The sequence below is a fragment of the Truncatella angustata genome, assembly GCF_020726525.1.
Source record: "Truncatella angustata strain MPI-SDFR-AT-0073 chromosome Unknown BKA67scaffold_3, whole genome shotgun sequence".
Taxonomy (NCBI): domain Eukaryota; kingdom Fungi; phylum Ascomycota; class Sordariomycetes; order Amphisphaeriales; family Sporocadaceae; genus Truncatella; species Truncatella angustata.
Genome location: NW_025763383.1, coordinates 1,252,296 through 1,271,985, shown reverse-complemented (window position 1 = coordinate 1,271,985; position 19,690 = coordinate 1,252,296). Strand labels below are relative to the sequence as shown.

The window sequence follows — 19,690 nt, the reverse complement described above, 5'->3', positions numbered from 1 at the left end:
GTCATTGGCTGCGGGTCAACCGAGCATGCTGCTACAGTAGCGTACGCCGATACAATTGATACACAGTACAATCGAGACCCTTGGTTCCAGTAGTCGTGTCTGATTGGCTGCCCCTTGAGCATGGTGCGCGAGGCTCAATTGGCAAGGAGCTTCAGCTTGTCATGATGCATCCGTTCTGCGCGCGAGAGTTCGACATTGCAATGATGCTGCGTGGCACATGCGCCTAGCCACGAGTCAAATCAGTTTGACAGCTCGCGCATACCCAATACTACCCTACCTGTGATATTTCGCGGTCTGAGGAACAAAGCGATTCATCCCACAACCACCATATACATATACTTTAGCTAAAGCCCTCGAAAGTGCGCAGCAGCACCTCACCGCTTAGCCCCTGCCATGTCGGCGCAGAACAGTAACTCCTCGAAGTGAAGCTGGCGACAACCCGACCCCAATGCCACCACCATGACCATTAATTCTTTGCTACCCATCGCTCCGGCGAGGGTACGAGCGCTCGTCGTGCCTGTCGGGCAGATCAAGGGGGACAGATTTGAATCTTTTGTAACAAGATTGAATCAGGAGTATGACGTCCACCTTAGGGACATCAGTGCCGATGGGCGCCCCAATAGGAGTCAGTCGCAACCTGTACCTCCGCGAAGGAGCATCATCCAATCCTGCGATCTGATCTGACTTTTCGCTATCTAGACATGTTCTCGCCCTTGGCCTTCCCGAACGGAAGGATATTCTACGAACTCATCACACACGTGCCCCCTCCCTCACACTTGGCCTTGTCTCCATTCGACCTGTACCGCGAGCCTCTCGCCGTCATAGCTATAGCCGATGGAGCCGAGCTGGAGAATGGAGCTTTCAGCAAGAGACAGTCCGCAACTGCCCCAACCATGACAGAAAGGAACATACGTACCCTGTATCAGGAACTGGAAGATCTAAGAGACGCGCATACCAAGGCCCTTATTCACCAGGTCCTCATATTCGACTATGTGCAGCCGGCAGAACAACCCATCGTCCTGCCCGAAGGCGTCAAAACAATTCCGCCCATAGAACATTCCATACGAACGACTGTCAAGACCATCATGTGCGACATATCCTCGCTATTGTTGGCTGAGATGACCACATTGGCAAAGTCCTTCGAAGCCATGACAGCGATCGAGTCTCCGGGGCATGCGGTAAGACCACAGATGAACGGTGCAAATACTACCGAGGACCCGAACCATCTACGGAGGAATTCACAATTCGCCCTGCCCACAAGATCAGTATCGACCAGCGGTGTCGCGGATAAGAGCCAAGCGCGCATGTCGCTGCCAGCATTTAAGGGCTTGTCTTTTGGATCGAGCAGTTCAACTCCCACAAACCGCCCATCAACCCCTGTGAGGAACGGCAGTGGACTGTCGCATCCGCCAACTACCTTTGATGAGATGACGAATGGCAGTGACCAGGACCCTGCAAGCCCAGACCAAAGGCCTTCGAGGCCTGGAACCGCTGAGGGCTTTAAATCTTCGTCATCAGACAAAGTTTCAGTCCAAGGCTTTGGTCCAGGAGGTCTCAACGAGAAGTGGAGAAACAAAGGCAAGGGTCGAGTCAAAATAATAGTTGGCTCTTTATATCTTCAGGCAGGACGATGGACGGATGCTCTGAAAGAGTTGATCGAGGGGGCCACTGTTGCCAAGTCTAACAACGATCATTTATGGCATGGAAAGGCGCTTGATCTCATTACAGTATGTCTGATTCTGCTAGGTTGGGCCGGCATCGAGTTCCAAGTGCCGGCGGTCTGTCTGTCGCCAGATAAGCCGACGAGTAAGGCACCGGAGGTCGAGGATGTCATTCCCGACCAACCCAAATACCTGCGAAATTTCCAGGCTTGCCTACCAGATCTTCTGGAGAGGATCATTGGCCTTTGTACGAGGATATCTGGGGAGAAATTACCGCCACTTCCTCTGTGCGAGATGGTTATCCGATTCTGCAGTCTTTTAACTTCATTGCACATATGTGATGGGCGGCTGGACCCGAAGTTTCTTGACATGGTTGTTTCTGGCAAGAGCTCGCACAACCCGTTAACGACATCGCCTCGACTGAGCGTTACACCTAGTCGAACTTACGTAGCAAATCTTTTGTTTCGGGCGTTCCCCCCCTCAGGACGTGAGGTCATAACGACAGTTGATCGTGCACTTGTTCTGAGTGGGATTGCATCAGTCATGGGGACACTGGGTTATCACAGAAAGAAGGCGATGGTCTTGCGAGAGCTGGTAGGCGTTCTCGTCGCTGGCCTCGTAGAAGCACGTACTCGCGGAGCTGCAGAGGTTGGAATCCACCCAGCCGCGGGACTAGTAGCTTTGGATGCCGTCAATGGTCATAGCAATGGTGCCGGAGCGCTAGAACTAGGCGAAGGCGATATTGAGCACGGCATCGATGCTTTCCTAGGCATTCTTTGTAAAACGTATGGTGTCGTGGGCTTCAACGGTCAACTCAGGGCGGACTCTGCCTCGTCTCCGGATGACAGTGATAGCAAAGTCATTTCAAGGATTGAGAACCAATCCATGGTTAGGCACTACGGCATTCAAGATGTCAAGCTCAATGTCCTGCGCGCCTGCATTAACATGTCCGAAGCGTTGCCAGATTTTAATGGCGTGCTGAAGTTTTCGAGCGATTTGCTGCGAACTGCTGGCAGTGGTGTAGCACCCGGGCCGCGCCGGGAAGATGCTGCGCCAATGATCACCCGTGACGAGCAGATACGACTCGTCAATAACATCTCAAAGACCGCCGATTTATCGAGGAAATTAGGATTAGGTCATCTAGCAGCGGAATTCTGGGACGAGTTCCTAGTACGTGGCATATCTCTAGACCCCTTGCCACCAACGAAAGCTCCCATACCACATGCTAGAAACGTGCTACCGGGAGCAAACAATGCGCGAACATCTCAGGACGTCAATCCGTTCATATACAACCCATTCCTGAGAGCACCCGACAAAGTAGTTGTCGAACAAACACTGGTTACCGGGGAAGCAGCCACTTTCCGCATCACGCTTCAGAACCCTTACGAAATCGACGTGGATATTGAGAGCATAAGACTCGAGACCGAAGGAGCCGTATTTGAATCTTCAGTTGAGAGCACGGTCATTGGGCCTTACCGAACCCAGATCCTGAAGGTTTACGGGACGCCCAAGGAAGCCGGTTCTGTGAAAGTCACAGGTGCTATAGTGCAGGTTCGAGGATGCCGGGAAAGAAGGTTTCCCATATTTCCTCATTCATGGGTAGCAGATACGGAGGTGAAAATCAAGGCGATAGGCCTTACCTCCATTGAAAGGACTAACAGTTTCTATGAGAGCAAACAGCTGAACCGACCCGGGCCGGAGCTGAAGCCCGAAAGCATGAGCCTGAGTACCATTTCAGCACAGCCTGTTATTGTGGTCAAGTCGACAACATTGCCGCAGTCCGCAATCATGGTCCTTGAAGGTGAGAGACAGATATTTTCTGTTACGTTGCAGAATCTATCTGCAGAAACTCCCGCAGATCTTCTGCTATTCTCGTTTCAAGATTCGACACAAGGTCCTTTACAAACAGCTCTGACCAGTAGAGATGCTACGCCTTCTGAACTTTACGAGTATGAGTTGGTCTTGGCAAGGAAACAAGCGTTACGTCTCTGCAAAACCGACGATTCGAAAAGATTCATTGCGCCAGGTGGCACGAACACTTTCGAATTTGAGATTTTGGGTAAGCCAGGTTTGACCAATGGAACGATCCAGATTGACTATGCTTATCTTGGTGTAACCCAAGAAGAGGTTAAGGATCAATTCCACACACGACAAGTATGCTTAGACATGACTGTGACAGTCAATGCTAGTGTGGAGGTCGCAAGGATGGACATACTTCCAATCCAAGGGGATGTGCCACGCCCACTTTGGCAACGCCTTGGTGCAGAGCAGTTGGGCGAGGATGTCTCAGACTCGGACAAGTACTGCCTCATGATTATGGATCTGAGGAATGCCTGGCCCAGTCATATGCAGGTGCGCCTCGAAGCCGAGAAAGGCTTCACGATAGAAGAGCACATCTTGCCAGGCAACACAAATCGTGTCGTCTTCCCTATCCCTCGCGTATTCCTAGAAGACCCACACGCCTCAATTCCAGCTTTGAATCCATCTCGCCAACGCCAATTCGTGGTCAGTACCAGCAAAATCACTCCTGAGACGGAACGCGCCAACCGCGAAGCCTTCTGGTTCCGTGAGCGCATGCTCGACTCCCTCAAAGGGTCGTGGAAGACCCTTTCTGGGCCTTCGAGATCCGGCAGTATTGAGTTCCGCGGAATCCGTCTCACGCCGCGTATGATCGAGGCTGTCAAGGTCGACGAAGTTGGTATCGATATCTCTGTCGCCTCTGATGATGCCACCAAGGCGACCGGATGTGCCAAAAACACGATATATGTTGACGACTTTGCCCAGCTCAAGGTCTCGCTCACGAACCGTACCTCCCAGCCAATATATCCCACATTGCGACTGCTGCCCGCGCTCTGCCATCGGCCCCTCAATGTGGCTTTGGACTTCACGCGGAAACTGGGCTGGAACGGGACGATGCAGCGATTTCTCCCGCTGCTGGAGCCAAGACAGAGCACCGAGGTCGTCATCGGCCTGACGCCGCTGTGTCGTGGCGAATTCGAGTTTGTGGCCAGTGTCGAGGAGACGATCCTGTGGGAAGAGGACGAAAAAGGCGACAAAAACAGCAATGGTGGTGGTGGTGCTGCCGACAATGACAAAACCGGTCGCGAGCGGTCAGACACGCAGAAGATGATGGACGCCGTGCTCGGGCCGAGGGAGAGGAGGATCTGGCACTCGAGACACAAGTGTTTCGTCAGTGTTCAAGACCGCGAGGACGGAAGCGACGAGAACTGAAGGAGATGACAATCTGATCTCACACACACACACACACAACATAAATGTAATACTAAGCACCTTGAAAAGATATCAAAGCTAACCCTGAAGATGGGCGCCGTGAGTTCGTCCCGGTGAGAGATGGAAGAAATGCAAGTCGAATGCTTTGTGAATTGTTCTCATTATGTTTGGTATTGCAGCAGATATATTGCTGCTGTTATGTTCTTGCCTGACTAATAATGTACGCGCCCAGCGACTGTCTGCTCGCTGCAGACTCGGCTCTTCTGGCACCTCACCCGAAGCGGGCCTCCTAGATAACCCTACGTAGACCATATTATGCCGGCGCATGGACTTGAATATATTGTACAGCAGATGCTCGTCAAACGCCGCCACGTGGTATAGAAATGCGCCTCTATCTCTCTCGGACGACATGCTCGATTAGACAAAAGCTCTTTTCGGCATCATCTGCCATATCTTCTTGCATAAGCCAACGCCTCAGCTTGTTCCCCTCCGAGGACGTGTCCATGGCTATGGTATAATAAATCAGGACCTGGTTCCAACAGGTCCCTCGGACGGCACCCCTTGCCCCCATCCGGTTTCACTTCCTCAGTTCATTTGATGCTCTAGAAGAAGCGCAGCCATATGAAAAATATAACGATGAGGCCGAAGACGGCGAAGGGGCCGTATTGCTTGAGCATGAGGTCCCAGTTGATCTTGACGGCGGCCTTGCGATACTTGCGGCTGTCGTCGCGCAGCCTCGAGCTGATCTCGCCCATCTTGTCGAGGGAGTCGCCCCTGTACAGTAGGTCCTCGATGTTCTTGGTCATGACCTTGGTGACGTCCCTCAGCTCGTCGTTGAGCTTGTCGAGGTTCTGGGTGGCGCGGGCGTCGGCGTAGGTCGACTTGGTCCGGTTGATGAAGGTGTCGAACTCCATGAAGGCGTAGGGGCGCAGGGTCGGGCTGTGCAGCTGGGCGGCCGGGTACGAGTTCTGGAACTCGGTGCTGATGTCCGAGAGGTAGGTGAAGGCCAGCTTGCGCGGGTACGAGCGCTCGCAGATGCACAGGAAGACGATGTCGCTGCTCAGCAGGTAGTGCAGGGTGAAGCTGCCCGACTCGATGGAGGCCTGCGGCTCGGCGTTCTTGTTCAGGCGGCGCAGGATCAGCTTCACCTGGGACTTGATCTCGGCGAGGGAGGACTCGGTGGATTCGTCGTCGACCGAGGCGCATAGCATGAGGCCTGAGAAGGGAGGTCAGAAGAGGAGGGTGGTGGTGGAAGGAGAAGGAAGCGCACCGTCGCCGACGCGGGCTATTTGTGTCGACCTGATCATGTTTGCTGGTTACGTATGCGAAGGACTGGAGGAGGAGGTGGTGGTGGTCGTCGTCGTCGTCGTCGTCGTCGTCGCAATTGAGATAATGGGTTCCTGGAAGGGGACTGTAGGGGCTGTCAGGCTGCCTCGTGGCCCCTGATTTTATGGTTGAGGGCGAGGGTGAGGGCGAGGGTGCAACTTCAGGGAAGGGCACACGTGGCTTTCTACCAGCAGGTGACGAGAGGAGAGTGCTATAACAAACGGGAAGGTTCTCTCGGAAACAACGAGGGCAGAGTCCTTTGTTCTGGTGGGCTAATAAGTTAAATCGCGACAATTGCACACATCCAGGATTGGCACCCCCACTCAATGCCTTCTTCCGTTGATGTTAACGTCAACTTAAAAGCCATGGATTAAGCAACAAACATGGAGCTGGCCATGAGCTTCGCCAAGGTAGCCAGGCTACCTACGTCAGGGGATGGATTTACAGCATGGTTAGAGCATATTTGAGAGTGAGTTAGGTTAGGTTAGTTAGCTATGTAACCTAGCATGTTAAACAAGTAACTACAGTAACTAAGGTTAGCCAATGGACAAGGGGCTGCGAGTCGAGGCCCTTTTGCTGTGTGATAAGACAGATCAAGATGCTCATGATCCGATAAGAACCCACCTGTGCGTGTGCGTGGTGGACGATGTGTACTGTGTGTCCAGAATACTTAAGTTAGTTACTTAACCTAGTTACATACTTTACTTGTAATGCGCTAAGGTTGGTCTGACAGTACGCTGGGTCCTGGCGGGATCCTGCTTAAAGCTAACTTGACTTATGTACAGTAGAGCTCATCCAAGACTAACTTGGCATGTCTGCATGCATAGTCTCACAATAACAACAACAACAACAATAATAATAATTCAAACTACTCCAGACTTTTCAACTACGAAATCACGAAATAACTCTCACGTATCTCCCGAGAGTATCAGCAGCAGCAATCCAGTTGCTGCCATAATTGAACCAGAAGCGGCAATTCAGCCCCGGCCCACCTGCTGTTGCTACTATCTAATCGACCTCTACGGGCAAATAAGATTGTGTTCAAGTATCACTTATAAAGAGTGGTGCCTGCTGTCTTGCGATGCAGACTGCTTCTCCTGTCGTTTGTCGAGCACTTCGTACCAGTCACAAGAGAAACAGGGCGTACAACAGCAAAGGGAGTGCACAAGTAAGCTATACACAAGCACCTCCTTCTCTGCATGCCATTCACGCCAGTAGTAGGCGGAACCCCGTAGCCCATAACACCCAGGTCGACGGGTCTTTCAGTGGCCGGAACATTCTTCTCAAAACTCCTCTGCTCCAGAAGAAAGCAGAGAGTCGCTTGGGAGAGCGCATCAAAGCACATCAAGACACACCGCAGAGGAGCCAGTCGTACCAACCATCAAACAATGCATGTGCGCAGCGACAAAGAGCATATCTCTTGACTTGGAACCAGACAAATGCCAACAAATACCAGCGAGCAGATTATACCTTGGTCACTTTCTGAAATCACGCAAAACGAACGGTGATAAACCCATGCTACTGCTTTATGTCCCTTTTTTTTTCCGACGCTTATTGCTGCCATCCTTTACACACAAATCCCCTCAACCATGGAGCTCTTATTCAACGAGCACTCGGCCCTGGCCCAGACAAACCTGCGAGCACTCATTCTCGACCCCGAGGTCTGGAAACTCCTCACCCCGGAGCAGGTCGCGCAGGTCCAGAAGTACTGGCCCGGCGACTCGTACAACGGCGACCTGTCCGCCCTGGCCAGCAACGACCATCTGCGTCACGACATCGCCGAGTACCAGAAGGCACTGGCAGCCGGTCAGCATGATCCGGAGTGGCTAAGACAGGCCAAGGCTGCCAACAACCTGAGGAACGTGCTAGCAGCTGATGTCGGCACGAACCCGGCGGCGGAGAAGTCGGAGGATGACCATGTGGGCCACGACGCAGAGCAGCCAAACATGGAGGCCGCAACTATCGACTCGGCAAAGTCCGATGTTGCCGCCGCGGCCGAGGGCGCTGGCAGCGACGGTGCAGACAAGGAAGTCGACGCTTGACGAAGTAGGGAGGCTGCTTTGCGAGATGGGGGTGCAGGCTGGCGCCGGGCTTGAAGCTCAGCAAGCGGAGATCCCGAGCAAGAAACAGGCTCTCAGGCTTGTTGACAAGACGGATCATTCCGGTAGATGGTACCATGCCCCCCTTGCCCCACGCATGATCTGGGTAGATGGATTCGTTTTTCGAACGACGCCTCGGATGAACCAAGATAGATGACAAAGCTGGCGGCTACTACTTAAGGACTACCTCCCGGAAGGCCGACGGTTGGATTCCCGTGCTTTCTTGTAGTTTCTAAGCGCGAGGGTTCTTCAAATAATTCGTGTCTTACTTAATAACGACGAGTTGTAGTTATCGTACAATCCTGAACCATTACGTCATCCAAGAGATATTGGGATACAAGCCCTGCATCACCTGCCTTTCTCCTCCTCACCCTCAGTCCCAAAACAAGGCGAAAGTTCCATCCGCACCTGTGGCTGGCGCACCACCAGCATGGCAAACAGGCAAGTGTGCTGGAAATACGGGGGAAGCATTCCGTTGAAGGAGGACTTTCTTGGCTCTTTCGTACACTGCAAACAGTCACCTCAAGACTTCTGGGTCGCCACGCCGGGTGAGTTTTCATTGGTATATGTCTACATACCAAGCTATGTAGCCGCAGTTTGCTACTGTCCAACATTTCCTTTGCAAAGTGTAGCATGTCGCTGCCCGACCACATGTGCTTCTGCTTCTGCTTCTGGTGCAGTGCTAAAGTCTCTGAGGCAAACAACCCTCACTGGCCGCCATGGGTCTCAGCGAGTCGTACACTGAGCCCCCGTGCATCAATACCAATGAACCTCCTTGCTTTGCAGCCGCAAGCATGTGGCAGACTAGATATTCAACACCTCATTCATTGTCGGATCCTCTCAGGCCTCTCTACACCACAGTGTTACAGTGAATACGTCTTGCGATGCTATCCACAGTTTATCCCACGGATCCGATTCTCCGCCAACCAGGACACAACCTCGTCGCATCGTGGTCAGGTTGGCACCGCTTCCTTTTACAGAAGATGCCACGATCCACAGTGAATATATCCAGGCCTGGTGCGCATAACCATGGTGTTCGGATGGTCACCATCACTTGCTGCATAGGACTTCACTACTTCTCATGACAGAGCAGAGGTTAAGACCGGGAAACGATCGCGCGCAACGGAGCCCCTCGGGCGTAGCATTTTGATCCTGGGGCGACGCATGCCGCTCCCCCTTTGAATTTGAATGGAGCTTTGGCGGTCGTCCAATCGATGAGGCACCTTGCGACCCAGGGCAGTGCGGGTATGAGTAATGCAGGCTTCCCAGCAAAGACGTTTTATGATACCCATAGTAGTCTCTCGAGTTGTGGTATTGCAAATTTTCCCGAGGTATATGTACCTGATATCTATAGGCGGTTTCACAGAACCGTACGATTTCTTCGTAAGTGTGATTGCAATTGGACCACTTCAAGAAGGCAGATTAGATTGAGACCTTTTCTTATATCTGCTGAACGTCCTGGTTCGTGAGTCGATGTCCTTGTCGAACCTAAGGCCGTTGATCGGTAAACTCTCAAGTCTCACCGCATTTGAGATGTACTCCACAACCGTGGTCGTTTTCAAAGGTGGTGTTCGCAGAAGCGCAGCCACATCCTCAGGAGACAAGTCCTTGTTCGTGTGCCACAAGTGATATGCTCGAAGCTCGACAAACCGAGCAGAACCGGAAGTCACTTTGCTGACAAATGCAGTTTCATCCTGAATTGATTGGTAATTCTCGGCGATGAATGTCCTGGCCCAGGTATCTGCTGCGTTGATACGTGGATCTTTGGCAAGAGTGTCCAAGACGTCCTCCGTCTCGCGCAGTGTACGTGCTACTTGCTTTGTGGCTGATTTCAGAGCTTTCAGATGTGCTAAGAGCGCACGCTTTCTGGCTGCAGGGCTCAAAATGCCAGAGCTATTTCCGTCATCTTCCGGTGGAGGTTCAGAAACCTCGTCTTCCGAGTCTGTCGCTAAATCTAGACCGTCCGAGAGACGAATAGGGAGATTAAGTTCTGCATGATGTGGGGTGGGCGGGCATGGATCAAGCTGTTTCCTGTGGTGTTCCAAGGTTGCAAAGAGATGTACGCCAGCATAGGCATCCGATGCTGAGTCTACGCTTGATAAGTAAAATCATCGCACGATAGCAGGGGCAATATCTTACAGGTAACCTGATCCCAGCTCAGTTGTTTAGTCCAGTCACTGGATCGAACATCTTGTCCCTTGAACATGGGCAGGTGTAGATACTGTTCAACTTGGGTGGCCAGTGGCACCAATCGTTTGTTGATGTTGTTGTACTCCCCAGTCCTCGAGTATGTGACAAGCTTGCATAAGTGGCTCAGCTCCATCAAGCCCTTGGACTCGATGCCCAGATGCGTCCTCAGTCTGGTGGCGTCACCCTTTATCCAAACACCAACCTTGGTAACCTCGGCGTCCTCCATAATCCTCTTGAAAGTTGGGGCGACAAAGTCATCATCTTTAGGAAACACGGCTACATGAAACAAGGCGATGCGACTTTGACTAGCCAGTTGGATCAGCGAGACATTGCGTCTGGGGCCGGCTGATTTAGGCGAGTCGGCGGCCCATTCGAGATCAAAACCCAACACCTTCTCGTTGGCAAAGTACTGCTGGCAGACCCTTTCGGCCGTGTGCTTGCTTCTGCAATAATGAACCTTGGGCTTTTGGGCGGTTCCGTCCTTACTAGGTCCTCTGTATAATGAGTACGACCAGTACGATGCAGGAGATCCGGGGGCTGCCCGTTTTGCAGCATAGTAGAGCTCCTTTGACAACTTGTAGTCTAAAGCTGGATATGGAGGCTCGAGGGGGGCTTCCTCTTCAGCTTTTTGTTCGGGTCCCCCCGACGCGGGAGCTGCTAGAACACCCCCCTCAGCTTGAACTACTGGGTACGCGTCTGGCGACAGTGGCAGGACAGGGTAAAGACTGGCGGGCTCCGTCTCTATGGGGTGATAGAGGTGCTCCGCGTCTCGTTGTTGCTCTTGTCGTGTGGCAGCTGACAGGGCATCGTGGTGCCTCTCCGCCAAAGCCGGTGTCGAGTGACTGAGCTGTCGCGACCCGTACACAACCGAAGAGGGTCTACTGGGGCTCGGTGAAAATGAAATGCCTCTCGAGGGATGCCATATTTGGGATCTTGACGGACTCGTAGTCATTCCGATATATGTAGAGCGCAATCTGTTCCGACCAGGTTTAGTGGTGGGAAGCTCAATCAATTAAGGCGGGTAGCAGACCGGGGGACTAACCGTGACGTGCCGCCAAAGAATCTATGAAGCGAATAGCCCGCAGGAGAACAGGAAATACAGGAGGGTATCATTTGGGAAACAGATCAAAGCAATTGCCCCTCAGCTCCATGTTGAACCACACAAAACTCAAGCACTGTCAGAGGAATGGCGTATGTGAGGTGGATTCATCCAGGCAGACGCGCCGCCGTGCACTCGCCAAGCTACGTACTTGCAAAGACGGGGGAGGTCGCAATGGCCGTCTCTGCGGTGGGTTGGGGGGAGCTTCAGTGCTGCAGATTGGCGGTTGGGCTGCTTAGTCATTAGTGGGCATCCGCGAAAACAGGTGATGCGGGCTGCGCTCACACCCCCCCAAAAGCTTCCTTCATGCGCGGGACACCCCTGTGGGTTTTGAGACGCAGAAACGACCAAGACAGCGAGCTACCTGGGAGCCACCCTCGATAATTCCAGACTCTTGCATCTGATTTCAGTCACCAAGAGTTCATAGACAAAATGGCCGCCCCATCCACCTCCCAGCTTCTCCCTCTAGGTAAGGTGCAACTACCGGGCCACACAAGTTACAGGCTACATGGCTTGACAGATGCTAACGCTCTACAGAACTCATTGACAAGTGTGTTGGCTCGAGGATATGGGTTGTCATGAAGGGTGACAAGGGTAGGAGCACACTTTCATGACCATGGCCAAGAATGGCGGCCGGCTAACGATTGGCACAGAGTTCAGCGGCACGCTTCTGGGCTTCGATGACTACGTCAACATGGTGCTTGAGGATGTGACTGAGTTGTACGTGCCGTCCAGACCCGGCGGGTGTTGATTGGTTTGGCTTACAGTGTGTATAGTGACTACTCGGGCAACCACACCAAGCTGTCCAAGATCTTACTGAATGGCAACAATATCTGCATGGTATGTCGTCAACTCGTCAACCTCCTCTGCTAGGAAACCCACTCTAACTTGCCTTTCTTAGCTGATTCCTGGTGGAGAGGGTCCTGTGGCGGCCTCGTGATCACTCGCGCATCAAGGAGAATTTACACTGGTACAAGCGGAAGGTAGTGCAAATCATGAGGCGCCTAGCAAATGACATCAACCTTGCAGACAAACAAATACACAGGTTCAGACAGCTTGAGAAGGGAGGCCATACGCAGATAATGCCGAAATAAGAATCCTTCGAGGGCAGGGCTCGATTGTGAAACAATTATGCTACCATGAAATGCACTGTGATGAATCGTATTCATCGCTGTGTTCTGCCAGTCCAGATGACTCTATACGCCAGGAACGCCGTACCTAAGTCCAAAGCCCATCATGCTCAGATTGCCATGTACCTTTCTTCCATATGCCAAGAAATCCCAGGTCATTGAGTTTTACGGCCTTCCTAGGCCTCCTGATTACCCGCTGAGACCATCTTGCGCAGCTCATACTCTCTCGTGAACTCGCGGGCAAGCTGTCCGTACGCCTGAATAAGTTGTTTACACACCTCAACCATTGCATCCTTAGGCGTGATCGTCCCATCTGTTTGCACCCGAATCATGACCTCTGGGACGTTGGGATGGGCGACTACAATACCGTTAGACAGACCGCCAACAAATATAGGCGAAAATTATGTACCTTTGTACCCACACATCAATACCTTTGCGTGTTGCTTGAGGTGCTCAGCCAACAGGTTGCCCAGAGTGTGATCCTCTTTGTTCAGAATAAAGTCAGACGTGTTTGACATGCCTGTTACGAGGTCAGACGCGTCCTGTAATTTCACATTGCCATCCTACCAGCATATATCTTCTCCTCAATCTTCTTCTGGCCATCGTCAAGCAGAAAGAGCTCGAAGCTGCATGAGAGTTAGTTAAGCTGCTTAGAAATTTGTTTTTGCAGGTAGCCGAACGATGGGAGCCGATTATGGCTGACGTCGTGCCTCATGGTGACCACAAATCTCGCTTTCACGTGAGACTTCTCGGTGATACTTGTGTGGCGTGTTGCGGCTTGAATTGTTTGGGATGGGGAGGTGACAGAAGCTTGAGGAAAGTGCAAAGCAAAGCATCGGCGACCCCAACGCTCTGCCTTCCAACCTCAGTTACTAGGCCAAACGTTGCCCACGAATGGCGTTTGGTCCAAGGAGTATCTGGAGATGGCTTTTTGGTCGTGACCTGCGCATCCATTGCCGGCCGCCTGCCTTGTCGCAGCCGATGGAAGCCTCAAGCCTATGCTTCTCCATTACCACTCCAGCAAACCATGTACAGCTTCAGCCAACATCACACTCCCAAAACCGGTCCGTATTAAATAAGGAGAAGGGGCTCACAAACCGATCTGGTGCGTTCATGATGGGCGATTTCTTTTAGCCACCGTCAAACAAAGCAAGGATTAGGTAAGCGAGGCGTTGAGACAGGCCCCGAAGTGAAATGAGTCCTTTAAATGTAACGAATAGACTCGACGGTAATTATGTTGCCGAATGTTGTGAGCGTCAACCCAAAAGCAAGAGCCAATGATGATGTCTTGTCGTTAGCCGTAAATGCAAGGAATGTTCATTGTCCAGAGAACCGCCAGAGGCAATGAATGCAACGGCGCTAAGGTGAGGCGCCGGGTAAACTCCGGTCTAGATTCTGAGAGATGTCAAGCGCTTCTGGAAATCTCTCTCTGTATGCATCTACTCGTGTATCACAACACTCGGACAAATAAATGACTAGTAGCGAGACCAGGGACAAAATAAACTTGCGGAAATTTAATTGTAACGAACAATTCTTGAATGTCACTGAGCCACTGCAAGGACTGCGATAAGAGCGCCTGAACTGGTAAATGCGCTAAATTGGCTTGCAGTAAGACACATCGATCTACCTAACTTATACCTTCGACTTCAGGAGATTGCGAACATGGCCACCAAAAAGGGGCGTCTGAGCAAATCTGACAGTCTACAAACTCACGGTCACCGTCATGTTGTTGCTGAGCACTAACAGCACAGGGGGCAACTCATGACATAAGACCTCAATATCCGACAGATACCTCAGGCTAGCTTCCTCATCCTTGCAGGTGTCTTCCTCAGGAATTGGTAGGGTCGTCAATAGGACAGCTGTTTCATCACTATTCTGGTGTATAAGTTCGTTCAAAATCATATGCTGGGCTCGACTTGGTAAATCGTTGAAAGACAGTGGTAAGCTTTGTGTGGAATAATTTGACCGAGCCTCCTCATCGTTGGTCGAACCGGAATTCCAGAACCCTGGGAACTCTGGGATGTTGAGCTGCGCATCATGAGCGTTGGCCTTTTGTGACACTGAATTTCTCCTAGAACGGATGAGGGGTGTCCGCGCTGGATCCGTCTCCTCGGCGAACATGAGTCGCTGCTCTCCTCCTTCACTCTGAACCCGTGTCTCTGGAACTGGCCGACTCGAGAACCTTCCCACAGAAGAGTTTCTTGAGATCGTAGGTCTGGTTGAGCGTCTGGAGATCGAAGGTGTAGTCGGCCCTGACTGAGCTAGGTCCGAAGGCAGGCCTAGTAGTGCTTGCGTGCTGTCTGATCGCTTGAAAGAATCTGCCGGCGACAGGCCTGGACGATCCGTTCGTAAAAGAGATGGGGTAGACCTGACGGCGCCATAGTTTGGCGTGTTGGCATTGCTATCAATATTACGTTGCTTCCGATGCGTTATACTTCTTTGGAGCAAGTCCCCGTGACTCTTTCGTCGGCCAGAGTGTAGCAAGGGTCTTGCTTGTGGAGCAGCACCATCAACGTCGCCCTCGCTGGCCGCGTCGTTGAAGTCTGCATCTGAAGATGATGAATAAGCAGCTTCGTCGTCGGTGTAGTCGTAGGTTTGTCGAGTCGTTTCATCCTCGAGGATACTTGCGTCAAGGTGAGACGTATGTATGCCAAAACTTGCTCCGAGCCTGGAGACTTTGGAGAAGGTAGATTTCTTGGGTAAAGTGAGGCTCTTTTGGGTATTTTGTTGTCTTGGAGAGTCGCTGCTCTCGGTCACCGTAGCCATATAAGAACTCCGGCGACGGCCTGTCTCGAGTAATTCTTCAAAAGCGGTTACGTCTTTTGGCCGAGATTCCTCAGTGCGCACTTGTTGAAGTTCTTGCCACCATTCATCCCGGTTCAATAAGTGATTGACTTCGTGGTCAATGCCTTTACTGATTTTCCCGTTGATAATATAATTGTATGTCGCGAGTGAGCCAGATGCCAACCAGAAGACTCGTACCTCAGCCTCTATTCGAAGCTTGTCCAGCAGCGCTTTGAGTCTGGCATGTTCTTCTTTCACTTCAGTATCGTACTCGACGAACACCAGTATTCTCAGCTTGAATGCTTTCTTCCAATTTGGTACACTCAGCAAGATGTATCCCAGTTGCAGAATCATTGTATCTGGTATCGAATTAGCGCTCACATTTTGAACTCAAGCAGCATAAATGGTGCACAGAGCCTCAATATCCAACTACTGAGGTGATACCAGCTCAGGAAAGCTATGAAGAGCCAGATTCATCCTCGGAGAAAGTTTTCACAGGTGGGTTGCTTATAACAGACGGATGGTTGGATAAAAGAAAGCTGAGAGCTTACATGTATCAAAATTCGTCGTCACGACGTTTTTGCCGTCGGCTGTGATCTCAGCCGACATTTGTATCGGCCATAAGTCGACGTATTTCCTTGTATTGCTTCCATCGTGCCGAGGTGTTTCAAGTGAATGAAACCCCTTCCCAACTGCGACATTAAGTCGGTGCCTTAAAGCGAGATCTTCAAGAATTGTCATATAGCTCGTGACAGACAACATGCCTTCAGTACGGATCGCATCCGTCGGTAAGGAGGACTCGAGAAGTCGAGCTGAAGTATCACCTCGACGTCTTTTCACAGGTCCAGATTTAGTCTTCAGGTCAAATTTTGCTTTCATTGGAGACGAGGGCGCCGAGGGAAGCGGGATAAGAGGTTCGGCTTTCCGCAGCTCTTCCATGTTGTAAGACCCCAAAATGGCAATATTCGGGCGCATGCCACCAAGTCCCGCTGATAGTATCAAATTGCGAACGCCCCATTCGATGCTTGGTGACATGGTCAGCTGAACGAAGGCTTTAATCCGGGAGGAATCCGAAATATAGTTCGTCCACGCAGCTTGTTGAAGTTTGGCTTCGTGGACACCAGTGTTGAAGTCATCGGTAACAATGACATGCCCAAGTATATATAAAGAACCCTTCTTAATTGAGTTACAGAATTGTATCAGTCGGGTATGGTGCCTAGGATCGTTGATGAGAAGTATAATCTGTGGCCGCCAGAATTTGATGTGCTCTGGCTTGAGTCGCAACAGATATTTTCTAACTTGGTGATATATCAAGTTCTGTGACACGTCACCCCAATGCTTTGGAGGCGACATGTAATGTATGAGCAAAAAGAGGAAGATAAGGAGACATATCGCTGTTGTAGCGTAGGTCTCGTCAATGAAGAACATTGCTGCCGCAGAGAGTAGACTACCTATAAACGCACTTTGCCAGCTGAAAAATTTGAAGGCAGGCCTGAAGTTTGGGGCTGAGCCGATCTTCAACAGGAAACATGCAAGATTCATCACGAAAAACGTCATCTGTGACATATTAGTAAGATGATCACATCAACTCCGGCACTGTTCTCCCACCTGGTAGCCCATTGCTATCAATGTAGCAATCTGGTTCAGATTAGCGAACAACGCAATTTGGGCGATTGCATATGTGAGTAGAATAGCATATACAGGTTCGTCACCACGCTTCGTGCCATACCCAAAGACAGTGAGTCCTGGTAGAAGCTTGTCCCTACCCAATGCTTGTAAAAGTTTAGCAGACCCAATGAGACCCATCAGCGCGGAGAAGAATGTCGTGGCGCACTCGCCTGCTAATATGAGAGGACTCCAGACACTAGTTGCAGAGATGATGTTGGTATGATTGAGAAAAGAGTTGTGGGTGACACTCGCGGCCATGGATAATATGACCAGTAGATAAAGGATCAGTGTTGATAGCATTGCCCATAACGTCCCTTTGGGTATTGCCTTACTGGGATTTCTCAGATCTCCAGACATTGAGGCCCCAGCGAATATGCCAGAAGTCGCAGGAAACAAAACACCGAAAAGTTCCCTGAATGTCTCTCCACCCCGATAATGCGGTCGCCCGGCGGGATATAGGTTCGACAAGAAAGTTTTGGCACTCATTCCCGTGAACTCGATGCCGAGCCTAGCATCCTTGAAAGGCTGTCTAGCAATTGCGGAAATTGGTATGCTCAACGTAGATATGATTAACACCACAAGCAAGCCGTTGCTAGCTTTTGCAAATATGCCACTGCCGGCCAGACAAAGTGCCGTGCAGAACACAAGAGCACACGTTTCAACCAGGTAGCTCTCCCAGTAGCCCCCAGGTATCACTTCTACAAGGTTGAGTTTCAGACAATCGATAAGTCCCACAACGTTGAGTGCTGTGTTTAAAACCTGGGCGAGGTAGAAGAGCACTCCGATAGAGCCACCGAATTCCGGCCCAAGAGACCTGGAAATCAAGTAATAGGCACCTCCTCCTTTGACTTCGCCGTTGGAGGCAATAGCAGAAAGTGACAATGTGGTTACAAAGTCCACAAAGTAAGCAACAGCGAGGAGACCTGTCCTTTGTTAGAGTAGTTCCGGAATGTATGAAGACCTAGCTTACCGAGTACACCAAATAATCCGATTCGTCCAAGAATAGACCCAAATCGCAGGAACATCAAAATGCTTATGATATTAAGAACGACGGGTATGTATACACCTGAGGCCGTGCCAAGTTTGGCCTTCTTGCTAGAGGTGGCAGGATCCATTGTCGTTTGGCGGCTTAGACTGCAGACTGTTGAAGTTGGTCGGCCCGTAACTAAGAAGCAATTGAGGTTTGAGGAGTCGCGTGGAGCTTCTTTCCGTGCCCAACTTGCGGTTAGTCAGATAGGTGCAAGCACTGGCTCAGCTCATCGTCACATTGGAAACCCACCACCAACAGAACATGAAAGCGAGGCAAGACGTGCAGTGAAGGTCAATAACGAAAACTTGTTGGTCGGGTCGTAGGCAAGTCTAGCAAGTGCTCGCCAACACGAACAAACGCTTGCATGTACAACATACCCCACATAGCTTTTCACTCGCAACTCTAACAACTCATATGCACAGTAGATACGGTAGACCGCAGTCAGGCGGTAAAGCAGCTACAGAGTAAATAAAAATGATCTGCGTCGTAGTGCAACCACTTGAGTCGCCAGAATCGCGAAAGTGGGCAAGTCAACGTCACTCGTACTTGTATTGAAACCACAAGGCGGGGCAGGCTTGCAGCGTCGGGCTAGTTGGATATACAACCAAAGATACTGCTGGCAGCTGCTGGGTGATGCCCACGGTCATCAGTGTTGCTTCTACCAGATGTTAAGAAGTGACACAGAACAAGTTGTAACTGAATATGGATATCCTTGATAATGATTGAGCTCGCGTAGGTTTCAAAAGATATGTAAGTCTGAGCAGTACTGTCCACGATCCAGTTATGGTCTTCACGGTGATCAACCCCACACGTCCGACTACTCGAAATCTATGACAGACATCAGGTAAATAAAGTGGTTTGAGGTCTCGCAGCTTGGCTAATTTATAGCAAATCATGTAACTAGTTAGATCAAAATGGAGGGTAGGTATCCAGAGCACCGCTGCAGTCGTTGCAAGACGTTCACTGCATGCAATGGTCAGCAAGCAGCGTTACATAAGCTGGAGTGGGTTGGCGGAGGCTCTTATCAGTAGGTAGGCTGGTAGGCTGCTACAGCAAGTACTTATTAGTGAAGTGAAACAAAATCAGCCTACCAGGTTCCCCCAATTAGTGGGCGGCAAGATTACCTGTCTAGCGTACCAGGACGTACTCCGGGGCGTCTACAGCAGGGCAGCCAGTAAGAAGGTATCACCTGCCTGACTCGGCGATTTGAATCCCAGCTCTCGATAGTCTCGTGTGAGAGTCATCCATCACGAGGGCTTTTACCGCTGGGTCATGGTGGAAACTAAGAGTCCACACTTTTCAGAATAAATGTCGGATCCGTCTTTTGACTTGATTGCTATTCCCCGTGAAGCCGTTGCCGTTGTAACCCGGAAGTGAGAGAAGTCCTATCGTCACCTCAACGAGCTTATCGCCTTTGTCCTCTACTGTACATCATTGGTGCTTGATCCACTGCGGTACTTCGCACTCCAACG

General features: G+C 51.1%; 7 protein-coding genes across 7 annotated transcripts; 3 read left to right on the top strand and 4 right to left on the bottom strand.

Moving 5' to 3' along the window:
• Positions 1-459: 459 nt before the first annotated feature.
• BKA67DRAFT_534229 (TRAPP II complex) lies at positions 460-4,892 on the top strand (the record flags this gene model as incomplete). The annotated part of the gene is made up of 2 exons (XM_046099832.1): positions 460-625; positions 700-4,892. The coding sequence occupies 2 exons, from the start codon at positions 460-462 to the stop codon at positions 4,890-4,892; spliced, it is 4,359 nt and encodes a 1,452-aa protein (XP_045959565.1).
• A 140-nt stretch (positions 4,893-5,032) lies between these two features.
• On the bottom strand, positions 5,033-6,270 carry BKA67DRAFT_560190 (Longin-like domain-containing protein). Its single transcript, XM_046102440.1, has one exon. It carries the CDS (start codon positions 6,101-6,103, stop codon positions 5,495-5,497), a length of 609 nt encoding a protein of 202 aa, XP_045959564.1. The 5' UTR covers positions 6,104-6,270; the 3' UTR covers positions 5,033-5,494.
• A 1,351-nt stretch (positions 6,271-7,621) lies between these two features.
• BKA67DRAFT_232784 (uncharacterized protein) lies at positions 7,622-8,503 on the top strand. The gene has a single exon (XM_046095641.1). The coding sequence runs from the start codon at positions 7,808-7,810 to the stop codon at positions 8,258-8,260; it is 453 nt and encodes a 150-aa protein (XP_045959563.1). The 5' UTR covers positions 7,622-7,807; the 3' UTR covers positions 8,261-8,503.
• A 1,223-nt stretch (positions 8,504-9,726) lies between these two features.
• On the bottom strand, positions 9,727-11,459 carry BKA67DRAFT_657247 (ribonuclease H-like domain-containing protein; the record flags this gene model as incomplete). Its single annotated transcript, XM_046107082.1, has 2 exons — positions 9,727-10,406; positions 10,457-11,459. The coding sequence occupies 2 exons, from the start codon at positions 11,457-11,459 to the stop codon at positions 9,727-9,729; spliced, it is 1,683 nt and encodes a 560-aa protein (XP_045959562.1).
• A 368-nt stretch (positions 11,460-11,827) lies between these two features.
• On the top strand, positions 11,828-12,689 carry BKA67DRAFT_560184 (uncharacterized protein). Its single transcript, XM_046102439.1, has 5 exons — positions 11,828-12,075; positions 12,144-12,200; positions 12,260-12,326; positions 12,383-12,446; positions 12,508-12,689. Exons 1-5 carry the CDS (start codon positions 12,039-12,041, stop codon positions 12,544-12,546), a joined length of 264 nt encoding a protein of 87 aa, XP_045959561.1. The 5' UTR covers positions 11,828-12,038; the 3' UTR covers positions 12,547-12,689.
• On the bottom strand, positions 12,690-14,047 carry BKA67DRAFT_560179 (DNA-directed RNA polymerase). Its single transcript, XM_046102438.1, has 4 exons — positions 13,835-14,047; positions 13,304-13,362; positions 13,146-13,256; positions 12,690-13,094 (listed from the first exon to the last, which is right to left on the bottom strand). Exons 1-4 carry the CDS (start codon positions 13,849-13,851, stop codon positions 12,913-12,915), a joined length of 369 nt encoding a protein of 122 aa, XP_045959560.1. The 5' UTR covers positions 13,852-14,047; the 3' UTR covers positions 12,690-12,912.
• A 390-nt stretch (positions 14,048-14,437) lies between these two features.
• Positions 14,438-18,303, bottom strand: BKA67DRAFT_514978 (amino acid permease-domain-containing protein; the record flags this gene model as incomplete). Its single annotated transcript, XM_046097687.1, has 4 exons — positions 14,438-15,879; positions 16,072-17,077; positions 17,129-18,111; positions 18,159-18,303. The coding sequence occupies 4 exons, from the start codon at positions 18,301-18,303 to the stop codon at positions 14,438-14,440; spliced, it is 3,576 nt and encodes a 1,191-aa protein (XP_045959559.1).
• Between the last annotated feature and the right edge of the window lie 1,387 nt (positions 18,304-19,690).

Coding starts and splice junctions, on each gene's coding strand:
- BKA67DRAFT_232784 (XM_046095641.1), top strand. CDS start 7,808: ATGGAGCTCTTATTCAACGAGCACTCGGCCCTGGCCCAGACAAACCTG.
- BKA67DRAFT_560190 (XM_046102440.1), bottom strand. CDS start 6,103: ATGCTATGCGCCTCGGTCGACGACGAATCCACCGAGTCCTCCCTCGCC.
- BKA67DRAFT_560184 (XM_046102439.1), top strand. CDS start 12,039: ATGGCCGCCCCATCCACCTCCCAGCTTCTCCCTCTAG. Junction 12,201..12,259: donor TGTCATGAAGGGTGACAAGG/GTAGGAGCACAC, acceptor CGATTGGCACAG/AGTTCAGCGGCACGCTTCTG. Junction 12,327..12,382: donor CTTGAGGATGTGACTGAGTT/GTACGTGCCGTC, acceptor CAGTGTGTATAG/TGACTACTCGGGCAACCACA.
- BKA67DRAFT_560179 (XM_046102438.1), bottom strand. Junction 13,257..13,303: donor TGAGGAGAAGATATATGCTG/GTAGGATGGCAA, acceptor ACCTCGTAACAG/GCATGTCAAACACGTCTGAC. Junction 13,095..13,145: donor ATTGATGTGTGGGTACAAAG/GTACATAATTTT, acceptor ACGGTATTGTAG/TCGCCCATCCCAACGTCCCA.